Source organism: Primulina tabacum, chromosome 8 (genome assembly GCF_025594145.1).
Source record: "Primulina tabacum isolate GXHZ01 chromosome 8, ASM2559414v2, whole genome shotgun sequence".
Lineage (NCBI taxonomy): Eukaryota > Viridiplantae > Streptophyta > Magnoliopsida > Lamiales > Gesneriaceae > Primulina > Primulina tabacum.
The window spans coordinates 36732735-36752352 of NC_134557.1; the positions used below are offsets into that span (position 1 = coordinate 36732735).

The 19618-nt window shown below is 38.7% G+C and overlaps 2 protein-coding genes across 4 annotated transcripts; one reads left to right on the plus strand and one right to left on the minus strand.

The window, feature by feature from the left end:
* Positions 1–2077: 2077 nt before the first annotated feature.
* LOC142554013 (uncharacterized) lies at positions 2078–6343 on the minus strand. Of its 3 annotated transcripts, XM_075664617.1 has the most exons (15): positions 6106–6343; positions 5588–5764; positions 5376–5506; positions 5149–5284; positions 4703–4852; positions 4563–4616; positions 4363–4458; positions 4187–4246; positions 3984–4058; positions 3858–3911; positions 3685–3786; positions 2985–3602; positions 2761–2859; positions 2540–2647; positions 2078–2399 (listed from the first exon to the last, which is right to left on the minus strand). In XM_075664617.1, the coding sequence occupies exons 1-15, from the start codon at positions 6286–6288 to the stop codon at positions 2250–2252; spliced, it is 2193 nt and encodes a 730-aa protein (XP_075520732.1). In that variant the 5' UTR covers positions 6289–6343; the 3' UTR covers positions 2078–2249. The 3 variants fall into 3 exon arrangements, with proteins under 3 accessions (XP_075520732.1, XP_075520733.1, XP_075520734.1); XM_075664618.1 differs by lacking the exon at positions 5376–5506 and having other exon boundaries at positions 5149–5287; positions 6106–6269; XM_075664619.1 differs by lacking the exons at positions 5588–5764; positions 6106–6343 and having other exon boundaries at positions 5149–5287; positions 5407–5506.
* Positions 6344–7546: 1203 nt separating this feature from the next.
* On the plus strand, positions 7547–11196 carry LOC142554015 (uncharacterized). Its single transcript, XM_075664620.1, has 3 exons — positions 7547–7924; positions 8061–8447; positions 9308–11196. Exons 2-3 carry the CDS (start codon positions 8409–8411, stop codon positions 9716–9718), a joined length of 450 nt encoding a protein of 149 aa, XP_075520735.1. The 5' UTR covers positions 7547–7924; positions 8061–8408; the 3' UTR covers positions 9719–11196.
* The last annotated feature ends 8422 nt before the right edge of the window (positions 11197–19618 follow it).

Sequence of the window (19618 nt, forward strand, 5' to 3'; positions counted from 1 at the left end):
TCAATGGGGAAAGGTTGACCCGACCCACCACTGAGCTAGATTCTAAAAATCGAGAATTAAAAAATTCTATAAATGCATATCATGCATGCAACCAACATCTTTAGAACTAGAAAAAAAATAAAAAAATGGCCACAAAAATAAATTCTACACCACTGCAGCTAGAAATAAAAAATCAATAAATCAATCACTTGAGTTCAACCCCATAAGGCACACTCGCTGAGCAAGAAATAACAAGAAAAACATTGAAAGAAAACAAGGCTGCATTACCTTTCGTGGCTCTTCTCGGGCGATCCGAAAACTCCCTTTGAGCTCCATCTCCCGATCAGCAGGAAGTCAACCCAAACTCCAATTCGATCCGCCTCACGGCGGGGAGGCATCTATGTCATCCTGATCACATGGAGAGGTGTCTCTCAGAGGATCTATCCCTGAACAGCCCCAATATCTTTTTCAGGCCAACCTCATTTTTTAATAAAAAATCTTCTAGCTTAACTTGTGGTCGCCTCCTATCGAAACCAACAAACTCGAATTCATTAAGATGGAAAAGGGAAAGCCGAAACTTGGTTATGATGGGAGTCCTCGATAAAAAGAGAAATTTGTCAACAAACTGGATCACGTCATTCTTCCTGGGAGCTTTCTCGGCTAATAGCTCACTGTCCCAGATGTCTATTTTATGAATCTTAATCCACATGTATTCCCAGTCTTTGGAGAGCAGACAGGTGCAGAATGCGTCTTTGGCTGGCAGAAGGGACAATATATGAGTAATAATGTCCTCCAGCAGTTTTGTGAGAAAATCTTTACCGTTATGGCTATCCATTTGCGAATGGTAAACCTGAAAACAAAATTAAATACGAAAAAATCGATGGGGAAAGGTTGACCGGACCCACCACTGAGCTAGATTCTAAAAATCGAGAATTAAAAAATAGTATAAATGCATATCATGCATGCAACCAACATCTTTAGAACTAGTAAAAAAATAAAAATAAAAAATAGCCACATAAATAAATTCCACATCGGTGCAGCTAGAAATGAAAAACAATCAATCACTTGGGTTCAACTCCACAAGGCACACTCGTTGAGGAATAAATAACAAGAAAAGCATTAAAAGAAAACACGGTTGCATTATCTTGCGTGGTTCTTCTCGGAGAGGGCTAGGGTTTTCTTGGATTTTTCTTCCCGGTGAGTTTTTGGAGGGTGAGGGGTTTTCTTGCTTTTTTGCATTTTATTACTGTTTTACCAAGGTGAAAGATAAAGAAATTTTTTTTATAAAAAAATTAATTTATGAATGTGTCCGCCAAAGACAAATATACATTTTGGTTGATGTATTTTAATGAATAAATAAATTAATAGAAAAAGAAATGGGATTCTAAATAATAAAATTGTTCCCTATACGACATTTATTATAAGGGAGGGAACAGTGGCGGAGCCAGGAATCCGATTATAATCGGATTAAAATTTTAAACTCTAAAATCTTTTAATATTTTAAATTGATCTATCCCAACTAATATCAAATTTATCCAAAATTATAAAAAAAATTACATATAAATTTTTTAAAATTTTTTTGGAACAAGCCCGGGTGAATAATAGTGTGCCTCCGCCCCTCGGAGGGAAAAAGAAAAAAAATATATATATATATATATAATATAATATAATATAAAAAATAATAATTGCTACTTTTTTGGCTTTCAAAAGTGTTTAATGTTATTTTGCATTGCTATTTTCTATGGGGGTTAGACGCTAAAACGATCTTTGGAAACAGTTAAAAAATATAATTGCAATTCTAAACATATATAAGTTGAAGAATAATTATCGATCAAAAGGAAAGACAATAAGCATGGAATCAGTCTACATTTTAGTCCAACCTAATCAATTAATTAAAGAATTTAGAAAACTAGATTGTCGACAAATTTACAATGTAAATTTATTTCAAAACTAAAGAGGGACAAATGCAGAATCATGGTAAAAAAAAAACAAAGATCAATGTTGAATTTGGCACAAGTCCATTCGAGTCTTTTTTTATTTTTTAATTTTCCAATCGATATATCGGTCAGACTTAAAAGAGTAGTGAGCCAAGTCATTGCACATCAAAGCTTCACAAAGAAACCACAACTTGAAAATATATATAAAAATACGAACTAGGAAATGAAAAAATATTGATAGATGGTAATTGAATAAATAACAAAATTATATAAAAATACGTACTAGGAAATGAAAAAGATGGCAATTGAACAAATAACAAAATGAAATGCAGTTCATTTCCATGCTTTCCTCCCACGGAATTGTTTGCCCGGCCGCGCTGCTCGTTTCTTCTTCTCCTGAATAGACTTCGCCACCTTAGCTCTCTTTGCTGCAAGGGGCATAGCTTTTTTGTGTACCTTTTGCTCATTGCTCAGACCACCCGTCTGTGCAACATACAAACATATTCGAAAAATAAACACAAGAAGAAAATAACCAGAGTTGGACGCGTTTTTTTTGTCAAAATTGCAACCCAACTCTCAAAAGGCAGACTCTTGAGTCCAAAGAACATATGCGACACACGCACCTTTCTCCGTTTTATAGCAGTCCGAGCCTGGTATTCCCCTCTTTCCTCCCTCCCTGCTCTTATTAACGCCAGTTTTTGTTCCTTGGTTAGTTTCTGCTTTATTTTAGCCTGATACGAGACAACAACAGTTAGCACCAAGAATATAATCAACGTGAACAAAGGATAATGAAATTTGACAAATAGAACTTACGAGAGAAGAACATTGAAAAAGAATTACTCACGTCAAGTTTGGCAGTATGAACTCTTTTGACCCTAAGTTGCTCAGAGCTTGGAAGCTTAAACCCATTATGGGTCAAGGCAATCCTTGCCTCCTCCTTAGCCTGACGATAAACGGAAATGAAGAAAACGAGTTGATGGATATTCAGGACTTCATAAAGTAACGCTAAAGCACAAATAGTATCTCTTAATTTTCAATACATTCTTCGTTCGGCATTAAGATCCGAACCTTCAGCTCTTTTATCCTTTCGAAGACCTCATTGGATAGAATGCCATCTTTTGCATCTGAGGGGGCATTTCCATATTTCACCCTAGCTAATTTCTTCAAAGCTTGTAAACTTTTATCGGCAGCATTTAGTTGTTCTTCAAAATCAAAGGCCTTCCTCTTTTGTGCTTTTGATCCACCGTCAAAAACACCATCATCCCTCCTACTAGCATCCCTTTCAAGTAATCCACTGTTTTCAGCATCATCGTTTTCATCCCCGGCAGCGTCACAGTCATCTTCATCGGACACTTCATTATGGAGTGGTTCGTCACCAGTGCTATTATCATCCATCTCAAAACCATTATCACTGGAACAATCACATTTATTTTCAAGATCTCCCTCATTTTCACCACCACCACCATCCTTTTCGATAAGACCAACACCACCATTGCTCTCATAATCCTCACCGAGCATGCTAGCACCGCTCTCCTCATCTACATCCTCATCACTATCAACCCCTTGCTCCAACAACTCAATGTCTGGGATATCGCTAGCGACATTCACTTCACCATACGCCTTAGGTCTGGCCTCTGGATTAATGGGCATCCCTCTATCCTTTTTTCTCAACAGTGAGGGGAAAACCTGCAAACAAAATGTCAGATTTCCTGAAAGTCAGTGTGAGAGATAGTACGCATGTGTGTGTCCAAGGGATAGTGCAACACACCACTCGAAACAAACGGAGAAGGGCACGAGCAGCTGAACGAACTCCTTGCTCCTTCGACTGGTCATACAGCACAAGGTCTTGCAGCAAATCTTCGGTCATCAACTGAAGATAAGAGGGAAAAAGTACAGGACATGATTCTCGGTTGAAGTGCAGGAAGCTGTCAAGGAGTATACCAAGGGCATTCGTAAACATATCTCATGCACTGTGCGCAGCCCAACAGCGATGGCCTGCCAAGACACAATGATACCAAGTAAGAATCATCAAATGGAAGAAATATATCAAGAAAAACAAATTGGCACCTCCGGACGCGATCTATCATGCACAAATTGGTTGACTATTTGCTTAAATAATGGTTCAACTGCATCTGGCGGGACCTAGTAAAGCAAGACGATTTGGCATCGAACATGAATCTTCGGGGTAAATAAAGAGATAAGAGTAAAGAAAGTACAAGGAGATAGAACTTGGGTGAATAATAGCTAAGCTAAAACGAAAATGATTATACCATGTCATGACATGCCTGAATAGCAGCACAAAGTAATCTTGCGATATGGTGCTGATAAGGCTGCAAATGCATTAATAACAATACTTTGACTAAAAACCAAATTTAAATGCACTATAAGCAGACTTAGGTGAGAAAATCATAGTAAGTTACCACCTGAGAGTGGTACATCAATACACCTGGACATATTTCTGAAGGTATGGATAGAAGTTTAATAAAATCAAACGGTGAAGGCCAACAGTTCGGGCAATTACTTCGAGCAACATCATCTTAACCTAAGATGATAAGGAAAATCTCAAATAAAATTGAACAGCATAAGTTTATCCAATTAAACAAATCAAAAGAATTATATCTTAATCAAGTACTGAACAACAATTACCTCAAACCTCTCGTTGCAATTTTGCAGGCGTGACAACAGTTTTTCCGCAAAGCCCTTTATAGAATGTTGTACAGACTTTTATTTTACCCTTTATACCAGAGCATATTAAAGAAATTGATAGGATAAAATATTGAACAAACCTGCGTATCTTTCAAATGATTCAGTGGGGAACAGTTGTTTGTGATACTACCGTCGAAAGACAGCCTCTGTTTCTTCTTCATGCTACGGGCGACTCGCAGCAGTTTTGCTTTCTTTTTCTTTTTGCTAGATGCGGTGCCTTTATGGCTTGCCTACATATTCAAGGATCAGAAAACTGGCAGTGAAATAATGAATCTGCAAACAACATGAGGCACTTTTCTATTCTGTGTTAAGATTTGTCTAAACCAAGAAGAAATGCCACATATATTTCAATCTAGTATCTTAAAAAAAGAGTGAGATAAGGAGAGATGCAGACGTTAACAATGCTGGAGGATGTGCTTAGGGACCTTACACTTTTTCCAGCTGGTAGTAATGCACTAATGCATAAAGGTAGTCTCTAAGTCATGTACATAAATCGTATTAAAAGTAAATATAATGAGCAACCAACCTTGTAGAAAGCCTCTTTAGTCAGTGCTATTTGAGGCAGTTGAGCTGTTGCATCATCTTCGCCGCCAGAATCATTACTATCATCACCATCTAAAATCTTCTCAAAATCAAGAAGAAATGACAAAGCAGCTGTCATGATCCTGAGAAATCCAAACATGCTCACAGCTTTCAGGACTCAATAGGAGTTTTGAAACACAGAGGAATTAGACTACATCGCACGTCAATTCAATCCTTGATGATGAATGAAAACATGCCATACATATTGCATTTGCTGTCCTCTCATCAAACCAAACTTTCCTTCGATGGAGATCGCACAGAGTAACTAGTGCCACTTTTGCTTTGGCTTCTTCCTCTTGCTGCTGTGCAATGAGAAACGACAGCATGAACTGAGAGAAAATCAACTGATACGAAAACCACAGATTATCTAGTAGATAAAATACCTGTAGCATCCTATATAAAACATTCTGAAGTGCCCGATTCTTTGGATCATTCTTATGCTTCCGGTTCATACCCCAAATACTCCGAATAACATGAGAGAATGCCAGTTTTTTTAATGCCCGATCTCCCAAAGTCTGTAGCTCCACGAACAACACAAGGGTCTCAGGGATATCAATCATCTGATACAAGAGAAATCAGTTCAACCTTCATTTAAAGGTACACAAACTCTGAAATAGTGCCACTACAAGATGTAGTTGACATAAATTAAGTCGAATAATTAATCCTAACACTGCAGGCACAGAAAAATCTAGTTTCCTCCGTTCCACAAAAAGCGTACCGCGTCTAAATTGAATGCTTTCCAAGGCCATACAACCAATGTACAAAATAATCCACACTAAAAAGCTGAGTAATACGTAATCAAGATTTGTCCAAAACCTTAGATGCTTAAATTTCCCATAAAGTTAAACAAAAAAATGAAATTTTCAATACAAAAATAAAAAATAAAAAATAAAAACTGTACCTTGCGATTAGCCAACAGAACCAGAGCTCGAGTCACATTCACCCTAAGTCCGGACGGCAGGCATCGTGCAGATGAATTTAAAAACAGGGCCAACTCGTTTGGATAACCGAACAACTGTTTCGGGTAAAATTGAGTGACATGGGCCAAAAACATGGAACGATCACCTAAATCCCGAGCCACCATCGGGTCATTGGCGATTCCACTCAACGAGGCTTGCCTCTCAAAGAGCTCAAGCAATAACTTAGGCATCTCCAATCCATATCCTCTATTTTTCATTGTCTATCCTCCAAAATAGAGATCCATGATCTCTATTTTTAAACAACTTCTCCAATCCATATCCTCTAAATATTACCAAATACTCTATTTCTTTAATTTATTTCATTTTCAACTCATATCCTCTAAATATTACCAAATAATTTTTTTAAATTTATTTCATTTTCGAACACATACACACATATAATTAATTAATTTCATAATATATTATTTAACTAAACTTAATTAATTCGCTAAACATGGCACAACTACATGTAATTCGCTTATTAATTTTCAAAAGAACTATATGGCAATTTTTAAAATATCTATTTTGTAATTATTTTTCACCCCTTTTCAATCCTCTATATGAAGAGTGAGGATTGAGCTTCTCTGAAACTCGTTCTGAGGCAGATATCGAGTCCTGGGAGATTGAGTCCATCCCTAAAACACCACCTTGAACACCGTTTGGGAACTTCATCAGACACTCCTTTAGACACTGGGCGTCGAAGGACGACTAAGCGGTGGACGAGCCGTCTTTATTATGTTTAAAGGTGTCATAAAATTAGGTTAACATACTTTTTTTTAAGGAAAAAAATAGGTTTAGATAATAAAAAATATTTCACGCAACACTCATAGTAATTATTTTAAAAATTATTTGAAATTTTCAACTTGGTATTTTTGAATTTTTTTTTGAAAAATCATGTAATTTTAAAAGAAAAATTGTGATTGTTAATCAATTCTTTGAACTTATATGCCACCCACTTCGATCATGAATCTCTTGAATAATAACTGGATTATTGTTTGAGCAAGCTACATTTGATATTTTTTTTCTTTAAAAGACTAATCGAGAACAAAAATATATATTTTCAATTGTATATCATATATCATATCGTTTGCACAATATTTGAGCATGCCAAAATGTGATGATCTAGGATTTGAGACTATGATCGAAATTTTGCGGCAAGTTTTTTTTTTGGAATTGAGTTGTCTTTTTTGTTTCATAGTTTCTCCTATCTTATATTTAACGTTCCTTGGTAGCGATTCGTCGTGTCACATCCAAATTAACCAAAATCAATTCAAATAAATATGTGAGGCCCAATAATATTAAGTAAGCCCAGCCCATTTCCCTTTTATTTAATAAAAACCCAAACCCATTTGATACAAGATCAGATCGCTCATTTCCAGAAAAGTTCTTCTCCAGCCTTGCCCATCGTTCTCTCCGTCTTTCTGCTTCAATCGTGCAGCGTCCCAGCGGCCAGAAATTTTGTGCAGTAGGTTATCACTTTTCATCCTCCATTCTATTAGCTTCTTTCTTGCCTTGTATCGGAAGGTTGCATGCTCGATCGGTCCTGTTTTCCAGCACGGTGCGTGAGCTTCGATTCGGTTTAGGTAAGCTTTTGGCTTCGAATTTTGGTTGTTCTTGGTGTATTAGTTTATATAAGTGAAGAATTGAGCTTTTCCCCTAATTTCCAGCTAGGTTTCCGGCGTGAACAGTATTTTCGGGCGACTTTTCCGACGAGCCATTTTCGCGAGATCACCATTGTGTGTTTAAGCTTCGTTTCTTGAGGTATTAAGCTTGGAATTTCAGAATTTGTATGGGTTTAATAGGCTGTCCGGAATTCGATTTTTAACCGAGCCGATTTAATTTGTTTTAGTCGGTTAGAATGCATTATATTGAAGTGTATAGCGGATTTATATTGTAGGTTATATTGTTGGGCGAGTTCAGTCGATATTCCTTAAGATTTTCTGTGGTATTGTAAGCTATAATTGAGGTACGCTCAAACCTATATTATTATGACGCTTATATTGGCGTGTAAGAATATTCGGTGAATGTTGTTTGCTATTATGTGCATTGAATGTTTATTTTGATGCATTCATGCATTAATTATGTTGGCATAACATATTGAGCCTTGACTCCTTTGACGGATATTTATGTTGATTCTGTTGAGATATTGAGTCATCAGAGGGACGAGTGGGTTAGGATTAGCCACATTCCCAGATGACAGCTAGGGACGAGCGACTTAGCTACTCGCATTCCCGATGCTACGTGCATGGACGAGCGGCGATTTGATGCTGCATTCCTGGCACGGGTGGCCACTGTTACTGTCGTTGATGCTATTCGTTTGGACTCCATTTGGTATTCGTTATTCCATTGTTACCATTCATGCATCGCATAGCATTGCATTTACTTGGTATTATTATATGTCTTTTATATACGTCGTGATTTTACTGGTTTGTCGTACTGGGGTCCGACCCCTGTTTTCTTTTGATGTTGTGGTTGTTTTTGATGCCATAGCAGGTCATTCCAGGGTTTTGACGCGTCTGGTGGAGCGTTAGGGAGTGGTACCCAGTAGTCAGTTGGTTTGTGTCAGAGTTCCCAGATATTTATATATATTATTCTGGTTTGATACATTTGCCAGGGAGATGCCCTGTGTAGCTGTATGGTTATGTTTTAATGTTGTTTGGATTTTATTTGTGGTATGTTGTGTCTAGTCTTGGCCAGTGCGGCTGTAGGATGTTGGTGTGGTTGATTGTGAACTTGGTATTATTTTCGAGCGTATATTGTTGTTGTGTTTTGAAATTTTTGGGATGTCCTACTTACGGGGAGGTCATGCCGAAATTTCTGTAGGCCCTAATGAACATTTTCAACTCGTTTTCGCTGTTTACACCATTTAATCCTTGTTGTGTGGTAATTAAATATTAACTAAGTGCACGAGCCCTGACAGTTTGGTATCAGAGCGTAACTGGGATACGCTCGAATTAGATTCTAGGACACTCGAGTTTAGACACAAATAAAATGATTGTGCATGTGTTTGATTATTTGCTCTTACTTGTTTATATGTTTTGAATTAATTGTATCTGCATGACTAGAGCGTATTAGTTTAAGTTTATGCTCTTATACTCAGTCGATTATTTTTCTGCCTGTGGATTAAATCCTTGTGTCTTGTAGATGGCACCGGGACGTAAGGGTAGAAAAGGAAAGGAAGTTGTTCAGGAATCTGAAGCTCCTAATGTGAGAGGACTTAACGAGACTGATTGGGGAAGACGAGGTCGTCGTCCTCGTGGTGAAGCACGAAATGTTAACATGGAGCATGAAGTGGATCAATTGACTAGAGGAATGGGTGAAATGGAACTAGTGATATCCCGATTTCAGAACATGCGTCCTCCTCGATTCTTTGGGATTGAAGATGGTGAGAAAGCTATAGCATGGCTAAAAAGTATGAAGCATTTGTTCAATATGTTGGAGTACACCCCTGAATTGCAGCTTAAGTTGGCTATTTGTCAATTAAAATACCGAGCCCAGTTATGGTGGGAAACTACTGAGGAAGCTTTGAAAGAATCAGGTGAAAGAGTTACTTGAGATGTATTTTGCGCTCAGTTTGCTCGAGAGTATTCACCGCCTTCGTACTATTCGGCCAAGGAAGCTGAATTCAATAGATTGACTCAAGGTAATATGACTGTAGTGGAGTATGCCTCTCAATTTTCAGCGCTTCTTGCCTATGTTCCTCATGTTGCTAGCAGTGATCGAAACAAGCTATCGCATTTTATGCAAGGATTGAATCGAACCATTTGCACTTTAGTAGTCGCTGGAGCACCTGTTAATTATGCCGATGCTGTAGAGAAAGCCAAGAATGTGGAGGCAAGTCTACTTTTGGCAGAACCACAGTCGGTTCAACCAGGTATTCCTCAGAGTTTCGGGGGCAATGTGCCGATGCCAGTTGGTGCACCACTATACCGTCCTTTACTGCCGTACCAGCCTACGCAGTCTTATCAACAACCAAAGCAGCAAAATTTTAAGGCCAAAGGAAAACAATTCAAGAAACAGACTCGTAGCAGTTCTTCTAGTTCCGGCAGTCAGCGTGGAAGTTCAGTTGGGTCACCAGGTGGAGTATTTTGTGATCGTTGTGGTGGTAAGCATTTCAGCACTTAGTGTACGGGAGTTCAGGGATCTTGTAATATCTGTGGGCAAGTTGGACATTATGCTAGAGTATGTCCGAATGCAGCGAGACAACAATTTCAGCAACCTCAGTTTGGTCAGGATTTTAGAGGACAAGCAACTAGACCTTTTGTTCCGACTCAGTCTTTTCAGCAGTCTAGCTATCCTCATCCTAGAGGTTTTGCACAGCAGCGTTTCCCAGGGCCACAGCAGGCTCGAGTTCATGCTTTAACCCAGGATCAAGTTCAAGACGCACCGGGCGGAGTTATCGCAGGTATCTGTCTTATTTTTTATCATCCTGCTCGTATACTGATAGACACAGGAGCATCTCATTCATTTGTATCTGTTGTATTTGTTGATGAGCATGAGATTGCTACTACTCCGTTGATAGATACTGTGTCAGTTTCTACTCCTGTCCGTGTATGTTTGATGTCTCATGAGATAATTCTGAATTGTGTGATTAGATTCGATGATAATATTATGATAACTAATCTCATCAAGCTAGATATGTCTGACTTCGACTGTATTCTGGGAATGAATACTCTGTCTAATTATCGAGCTACCGTCGATTGTTTCAATGGAGTTGTCAGATTCAGACCGTATTATGGCAGTAAATGGAATTTTTACGGTAGTGATTCACAATCACGTATTCCATTAGTGTCAGCAATGGAAATGTTTAGAATCTTGTCGACAGAAAATGAAGGATTCATGATCTATGCAGTTGATGCGACACAGGGAAAAAGATTTGAAGTTTCTGATATTCCTGTTGTCAAGGAATTCCCTGATGTATTTCCTGATGAAATTCCAGGATTTCCACCCTAGAGGGAAATTGATTTTAGCATTGAGTTGGTGTCCGGGACAAATCCTATTTCTAGAGCACCATACCGTTTGGCTCCAGCGGAATTGAAAGAGCTCAAAGAGCAATTACAGGACTTGCTGAAAAAAGGTTATATAGACCAAGTATGTCACCTTGGGGAGCTCCGGTATTGTTTGTAAAGAAGAAAGACGGAACGATGAGAATGTGCATTGATTACAGACAGTTGAACAAAGCTACTGTCAAGAATAAGTATCCTCTGCCGCGTATCGATGACTTGTTTGATCAGTTGCAAGGTACATCAGTGTATTCAAAGATCGATCTCCGTTCTGGCTACCATCAGCTTAGAGTTCGAGAGAAGGATGTTCCGATGACAGCATTTCGAACACATTATGGGCATTATGAATTTCTAGTTATGCCTTTTGGATTGACTAATGCTCCTGCGGTTTTTATGGATTTGATGAATCGTGTTTTTCGAGAATTTATAGACAGATTTGTTATTGTCTTCATAGATGACATTCTGATTTATTCGAAAACAAAGAAGGAGCATCGAGAACATTTAAGGTTGGTCCTCCAGACACTCGGAACAGCGCAATTGTATGCAAAGTTTTCTAAATGTGAATTCTGGATGGACAGAGTTGTATTTCTGGGTCATGTTATATCAGCTCAAGGAGTATCAGTGGATCCTAGTAAAGTGGAAGCTGTTATCAATTGGCCAACACCGACGAATATTTCCGATATTCGCAGTTTCTTGGGATTGGCAGGATATTATAGGCGTTTTATTGAAGGATTTTCTATTATAGCAAGGCCTATGACTCAATTAACGCAAAAAGATCGATGTTTTGTGTGGACTGATGAATGTGAGTCAAGTTTTCAGACTTTGAAGGAAAAGTTAACAACAGCTCCAGTGCTAGCTTTGCCATCAGGCTCAGGTGGATATGTTGTTTGTTCAGAGCATCTCTAAATGGACTTGGATGTGTTCTAATGCAAAATGGGCGAGTGATTGCATATGCTTCTCGTCAGTTGAAGCCGCATGAGACCCGATATCCAGTTCATGACTTAGAGTTGGTTGCTATTGTGTTTTCATTGAAGTTATGTCGTCATTATCTGTACGGTGAGCAGTTTGTGATTTATTCGGATCACAAGAGCCTTAAATATCTTTTCTCACAGCCCGACTTGAACATGAGACAACGTCGATGGATGGAGTTACTTAAAGACTTTGATTGTGAGATTCAGTATCAACCAGGGCGAATGAATCTTGTTGCAGATGCTCTCAGCGGGAAGGTTCATAATGCTACGCTGACATCTTTGACTATCTCTAAAGTTCACGAGCACTTGGGAACTTCAGGATGGACTTATCAGATCAGTGGAGACTACTTTATAGTGTCATCTATTCAAGTCGAGCCACAGATTTTGTCCAGAATCAAAGCAGCACAGAAGACCGATCCGCATATTCATAGATTGAAAGAATTGTCTCGAACAGGTCAGACAGAAAAGTTTAGTGTTGCTTCAGATGGTAGTCTACGCTTTAATGGTAGACTTGTGGTTCCTAATTTGATAGATCTGAAAGAAGCTATACTACGGGAAGCACATTGTAGTCGACACAGTATTCACCCAGGAATTCGAAAGATGTATCATACCTTGAGAGCTCATTATTGGTGGGAAGGTATGAAGAAAGATATTTCTCATTTTGTGGCTAAATGTTTAACGTGTCAGCAAGTTAAAGCCGAGAGAATGAGACCTGGTGGAATGTTACATAGTCTTGAAGTGCCAGAGTGGAACTGGGAGCACATTGCTATGGATTTCGTGACTCATTTGCCTCGTTCTAATCGTGGTTGTGATGCGATTTGGGTGATTGTTGATAGATTGTCTAAATCAGCTCATTTTATCCCGTATGATCGTACTTGCACTTATATGAAAATGGCGAAATTGTACATTGATCATATAGTGAGATTGCATGGTGTGCCAGTAACCATAGTATCTGATCGTGATCCAAGGTTTGCTTCGAAGTTTTGGGGAAGTTTGCAATCAGCTTTGGGTTCAAAGTTGGCTATGAGCACTGCCTATCACCCGCAGACAGATGGTCAGTCAGAAAGAACCATCCAGAATCTAGAGGATATGTTACGAGCAGTAGTGATGGATTTCAAAGGTGGTTGGCAAGAATCATTGTCTTTGGTTGAATTCTCTTACAATAATAGTTTTCAGGCAACAATCGGTATGGCACCATTTGAAGCTTTGTATGGAAGAAAATGTAGATCGCCGATATGTTGGGAAGATGTAGGAGAAAAACAGATGTCAAGACCATAATTTATTCAAGAAGTGAAAGATAAAGTTGAATTGATCAGGAAAAGGATGAAAGCTGCCCAGGATCGTCAAGCCAGTTATGCTAATAAAAGGCGTAGACCTTTAGAGTTCCAAGTGAGCGATTATGTTTTCTTGAAAGTATCACCATTCTGAGGTACTATGAGATTTGGACATAAAGGGAAGTTAGCTCCGCGTTATTTTGGTCCGTATATGATTGTTGAGAGGATTGGCACATTGGCTTATCGTTTGGATTTGCCGCAGAGTTTGTCTTTGATACATAATGTGTTTCATGTATCTATGTTGCGGAAGTATGAGCCAGATCCGTCTCATATCTTGAATGTCGAAGATGTGGAGTTGGACAGTTCCCTTAGCTATGTTGAACATCCAGTGCAAATTTTGGACCGCAAAGAAAGACAACTCAGGAGCAAGACGATTCCATTGGTTTTGGTACAATGGAGTAGACATGGAAGAGAGGAATCTACATGGGAATTAGAGGCAAAGATGCGACAAGAATGGCCTCATTTGTTTGAGAATGTAATGAATTATGCGATGTATTCTGAATTTCCTATGTATTATCAGATGTAATGTTGTGGATATCAGTGTTGTGTTTGTTAGATTTCGAGGATAAAATCTTTTTTTAGTAGGGGAGAGTGTGAGGCCCAATAATATTAAGTAAGCTCAGCCCATTTCCCTTTTATTTAATAAAAACCCAAACCCATTTGATACAAGATCAGATCGCTCATTTCCAGAAAAGTTCTTCCCCAGCCTTGCCCATCGTTCTCTCCGTCTTTCTGCTTCAATCGTGCAGCGTCCCAGCGGACAGAAATTTTGTGCAGTAGGTTATCACTTTTCATCCTCCATTCTATTAGCTTCTTTCTTGCCTTGTATCGGAAGGTTGCATGCTCGATCGGTCCTGTTTTCCAGCACGGTGCGTGAGCTTCGATTCGGTTTAGGTAAGCTTTTGGCTTCGAATTTTGGTTGTTCTTGGTGTATTAGTTTATATAAGTGAAGAATTGAGCTTTTCCCCTAATTTCCAGCTAGGTTTCCGGCGTGAACAGTATTTTCGGGCGACTTTTCCGACGAGCCATTTTCGCGAGATCACCATTGTGTGTTTAAGCTTCGTTTCTTGAGGTATTAAGCTTGGAATTTCAGAATTTGTATGGGTTTAATAGGCTGTCCGGAATTCGATTTTTAACCGAGCCGATTTAATTTGTTTTAGTCGGTTAGAATGCATTATATTGAAGTGTATAGCGGATTTATATTGTAGGTTATATTGTTGGGCGAGTTCAGTCGATATTCCTTAAGATTTTCTGTGGTATTGTAAGCTATAATTGAGGTACGCTCAAACCTATATTATTATGACGCTTATATTGGCGTGTAAGAATATTCGGTGAATGTTGTTTGCTATTATGTGCATTGAATGTTTATTTTGATGCATTCATGCATTAATTATGTTGGCATAACATATTGAGCCTTGACTCCTTTGACGGATATTTATGTTGATTCTGTTGAGATATTGAGTCATCAGAGGGACGAGTGGGTTAGGATTAGCCACATTCCCAGATGACAGCTAGGGACGAGCGACTTAGCTACTCGCATTCCCGATGCTACGTGCATGGACGAGCGGCGATTTGATGCTGCATTCCTGGCACGGGTGGCCACTGTTACTGTCGATGATGCTATTCGTTTGGACTCCATTTGGTATCCGTTATTCCATTGTTACCATTCATGCATCGCATAGCATTGCATTTACTTGGTATTATTATATGTCTTTTATATACGTCGTGATTTTACTGGTTTGTCGTACTGGGGTCCGACCCCTATTTTCTTTTGATGTTGTGGTTGTTTTTGATGCCATAGCAGGTCATTCCAGGGGTTTTGACGCGTCAGGGAGTGGTACCCAGTAGTCAGTTGGTTTGTGTCAGAGTTCCCAGATATTTATATATATTATTCTGGTTTGATACATTTGCCAGGGAGATGCCCTGTGTAGCTGTATGGTTATGTTTTAATGTTGTTTGGATTTTATTTGTGGTATGTTGTGTCTAGTCCTGGCCAGTGCGGCTGTAGGATGTTGGTGTGGTTGATTGTGAACTTGGTATTATTTTCGAGCGTATATTGTTGTTGTGTTTTGAAATTTTTGGGATGTCCTACTTACGGGGAGGTCATGCCGAAATTTCTGTAGGCCCTAATGAACATTTTCAACTCGTTTTCGCTATTTACACCATTTAATCCTTGTTGTGTGGTAATTAAATATTAACTAAGTGCACGGGCCCTGACAAAATATGTAGTAGTGTGAGTAGAGATTATTCTCACGATAAGGTATGAATTTAATTGTGCTATAAATAAAATATAATAAGGTAATGAGACATTTTCAAAATTAATTACTACTAAGAAATTAAATTCTATCAATAACTAATTATTATGTAGTCAAATTAATAAATCACCTATTGGTTGTAAACAAGTTTACAAAATAAAATATCTATCATATGGTTCTATTGAAAGATATAAAGTTCGTCTAGTTGCCAAAGGCTACACTCAAGTAGAAGGTATCGATTATCACGATAATTTCGCACCAGTAGCCAAATTAGTCACTGTTTGTTTTCTCTTTTCCATGGCTGCCATAAAAAGTTGTTCTTTACACAAACTTGATGTCAACAATGTGTTCCTACAAGGTGATCTCAATGAAGAGGTCTATATGAAACTTCTTACGGGATTCTCTCATAAAGGTGAGACTCGCGTGTGTAAATTAAACAAATCTCTCTATAATCTTAACAAGCTTCTCGTCAATGGTTTTCTAAATTCTCAAGCACGTTTATTGAACGCAGTTTTCATCAATCTACTTCAGATTATGGTCTTTTTACATATATATGTGATCAGATTTCTATTATCATTCTCGTATATGTCGATGACATTATTTCACTGGAAACAATGATATGCCATTTCCGATATCAAGAATTTTCTTGCTCAATCTTCCTCCATTAAAGGTCTTGGTAATCTTAAGTATTTTTTAGGTGTTAAAGTCTCCCATTCTAAACAAGGTATTTTTCTATGTCAACAAAAATATACTCTTGATATCTTATCTGGTTCTGGAATGATCGGATCTCGGCCATCTGACTTTCCTATGGAACAACACCTTTGTTTGAGATCAAATGATGACACTCTTCTTTCCGATCCAACAGTTTATCGTCGACTCGTGGGGAGACTTTTATACCTCATTGTAACTCGTCCCGATATTCAATTTGTCATAAATGTACTTAGTCAATTCATGCAGTGCCCTTATTCTAGTCATCTCGATGCTGCATACATGGTTCTTTGTTATCTAAAAGGAACTGTTAGTAAGGGTTTATTTCTTTCTGCATCTAGTTCTCTTACTTTGATGGGATACGCTGATTCTGATTGGGCTGGTTGTCCAACTACTCATTGATCCACCATTGGTTATTTCACCATGCTAGGTTCTTGCATCATTTCATTGAAAACAAAGAAACAATCTATAGTTTCTCGTTCCTCTGCAGAAGATGAATATCGTTCTTTAGCTGCACTCACTTCTGAATTACAATGCTTAAGATATCTCTTTTCAGATCTTGGCTTCCATCAACCAAAACCAATTTTTGTTCACTACGATAGTCATGTTGCTATTCACATTGTCGAGAACCCTGTATTTCACGAGCGCACAAAAATATTAAGATTGATTGTCATTTTGTACGAGAAAAAATTCAGGCATGTCTTATTGCTCTTGTCTACCTACGTTCTCAATTGGCGGACATCTTTACCAAACCTCTCGGCGGTGATGCACATCACCGACTACTTCCCAATATTTTGGAGGACGACATGGCTTCCCAAAAACTAACCTATAGAATGACATATCAATTGATGTCTTATACGCAGTTCTATAGGCCCACAAAGCATAATCCAATCCCAAGTATTTGCTTGTGGGATTACCGTTTTCTCCAAAATGGACTTGATCTATCTATTTGATACACCGGCATGTCAACGGGTAATATATAAGTTTAGGGGTTGTTTTAGATGTTTATTTTAGATGTCGTAGCAGCGTGTCCAAAGGCGATCCAACGAAGCCCACAACGTTTGTAAGTATGATTGATGTGCAAAAATATATTATTTTGAAGGTATGTGATTTGTCTTGTGGTCACCCGATAAAGCATGACTGGGGATTTATGATTATGAGAGCGAAAAGCGGTAAAGCATGATCGGAGACCTCTCCACCCAGTAAAGTATGACCGGGGATTTATGTATGTGGGAGTGGACATCCGGTTGAAAGGCCGTGGTGATCCCTGTCTGCCCAGTACTGTGGTTTAGTCTGATCAGACGATTCATGTTATGGTCATTTGCTTTGAAACATATTTCTGCACAAAATTACGTATACTTATGTATTATATGATGGAAGCACTTTTATGAAAATGTTTATGCAGCTATGACACGTATATGCTTAGTTTTTACTACGTACACGCTACTTTCAAATGCATGAATTTTATTAAGTACTACTTGCTATTTGTGGTTTATGCATGTTGAGCTTTAGGGTCACTAGACTTGATCGATGTAGATGATGATGCTTTTGAGGAGGCAGGAGGTACTGACCAGTGAGTTTGCTCGGACTATGTGAAATGCAAACCCGATGACCGTTATTGTGATATTATGCATGTTAAACATTTTTACTATGATTTTATTAATTCACGTTTTGTTGGCAACTAAATATTTTCTTATGCTCGTTTCAAATAATGATTTTTCAGTTGTTATGAATGATATTTTTATGCCCTGGATATATTTTTGTACTTGGACTAATTTCAAGAATTTAATCAAACATTTTGTTTAATTTAGAAATCGAGGGTTTACTATTTAAATAAGAAAATTTTTATTTTTCTGCAAATTTTAAAGTAGAATTAGTTATTTTAGCACGGGATGTTACACAGTATGCCGAGAATTCCAGTGTATATAGTATCCGACAGAGATCCGCACTTAATTCATCGTTCTGGAAAAATCTTCATTCCGCCATGGGGACCAATCTGTTGTTTAGTAAGGCCTTCCATCCGCAAACATACGGCCAATCAGAGAGGGTGATTCAAATTTTAGAAGACTTGCTACGAGCTTGCGTGATCGACTTCCAAGGTAGTTGGGAGCCGAAGCTGCCGCTAGTGGAGTTTATCTATAACAATAGTTATCAGTCATCTATATGCATGGCTCTCTACGAGGCTCTATGCGGGAGGAAGTGTGGTCACCGATTCATTGGGATGAGGTCGGAGAGAGATTCGAAATTGGCCGGATATTGTTCAGCAGACTGCGGATTGGTAGTCAAGATCCGAGATAGGATGAAGACGGTGCAGAGTAGACAGAAGAGCTATGCGGACAAGAGGAGGAGAGATCTTGAGTTTATCGTTGGTGATCACGTCTTTGTCAAGATAGCACCCATGAAGCGAGTCATGTGGTTCGAAAAGAAAGGCAAGCTCATTTCAAGGTTTATTGGACCTTTTGAGATCTTGGAAAGGGTGGGAGCATTGGCGTACAAGGTGGCCTTACCACCTAATCTAGCGGGAGTTCACAATGTCTTTCACATTTCTATGCTCCGCAAGTACATGTCAAACCCATCACATGTACTGATCTATGACCCACTGCAGCTTACTCCAAATTTGACCTACTAAGAGAAACCGATGCAGGTATTAGGCAGGCAGGAGAGGAGACTACGCAATAAGGTGATCAAGATGGTAATGGTCAAGTTGATGAATCATTCAGATGAGGAAGCTACTTGGGAGACTGAGACCGACATAAGGATTCGCTACCCTGATTTTTTCGGCGAGTACTGATTTCGAGGACAAAATTCTTTTAAAGGGGGAGGAATTTTAACGTCCGAAAACCCGAACACACTAACCATATGTATGCATGAAAATTTATTTAAATGAGTGGTCTAGAAGCATGTTTAAATATTGGCATGATTTAATGATTATTTAACCGAATGTTATGAATGTAACGTTTCTCTTTCAATGCCTGTGGTCGAGGTGGTGGTGGTTGATTGGCATTCGGGTTCACTAACCCTTGCAGTGTTGTCGCCACGATCGTGGCTATGGCCATTAGGTCGGCCTGGTTAAGACTGAAGCCAGGTGGCGGTCCGTTATCGTCTTCGTTGGCATTGTTGTTGTTAGCGTAGCGAGGGTTGCGGTTTTGTCTTGGTGGTCTACCGGCCATTTCCTACAATTTTT

Bases quoted from the DNA above. Each gene is read 5' to 3' on its own strand.
- LOC142554015 (XM_075664620.1), top strand. From the start codon at position 8,409: ATGGACGAGCGGCGATTTGATGCTGCATTCCTGGCACGG. The intron at 8,448-9,307 runs GTGGCCACTGTT...TGTGTCTTGTAG, and splicing joins ATGCTGCATTCCTGGCACGG to ATGGCACCGGGACGTAAGGG.
- LOC142554013 (XM_075664617.1), bottom strand. From the start codon at position 6,288: ATGGTGGCTCGGGATTTAGGTGATCGTTCCATGTTTTTGGCCCATGTC. The intron at 4,459-4,562 runs GTAATTGTTGTT...TTATCATCTTAG, and splicing joins ATTGCAACGAGAGGTTTGAG to GTTAAGATGATGTTGCTCGA. The intron at 4,059-4,186 runs GTATAATCATTT...TTGCTTTACTAG, and splicing joins TTCAGGCATGTCATGACATG to GTCCCGCCAGATGCAGTTGA.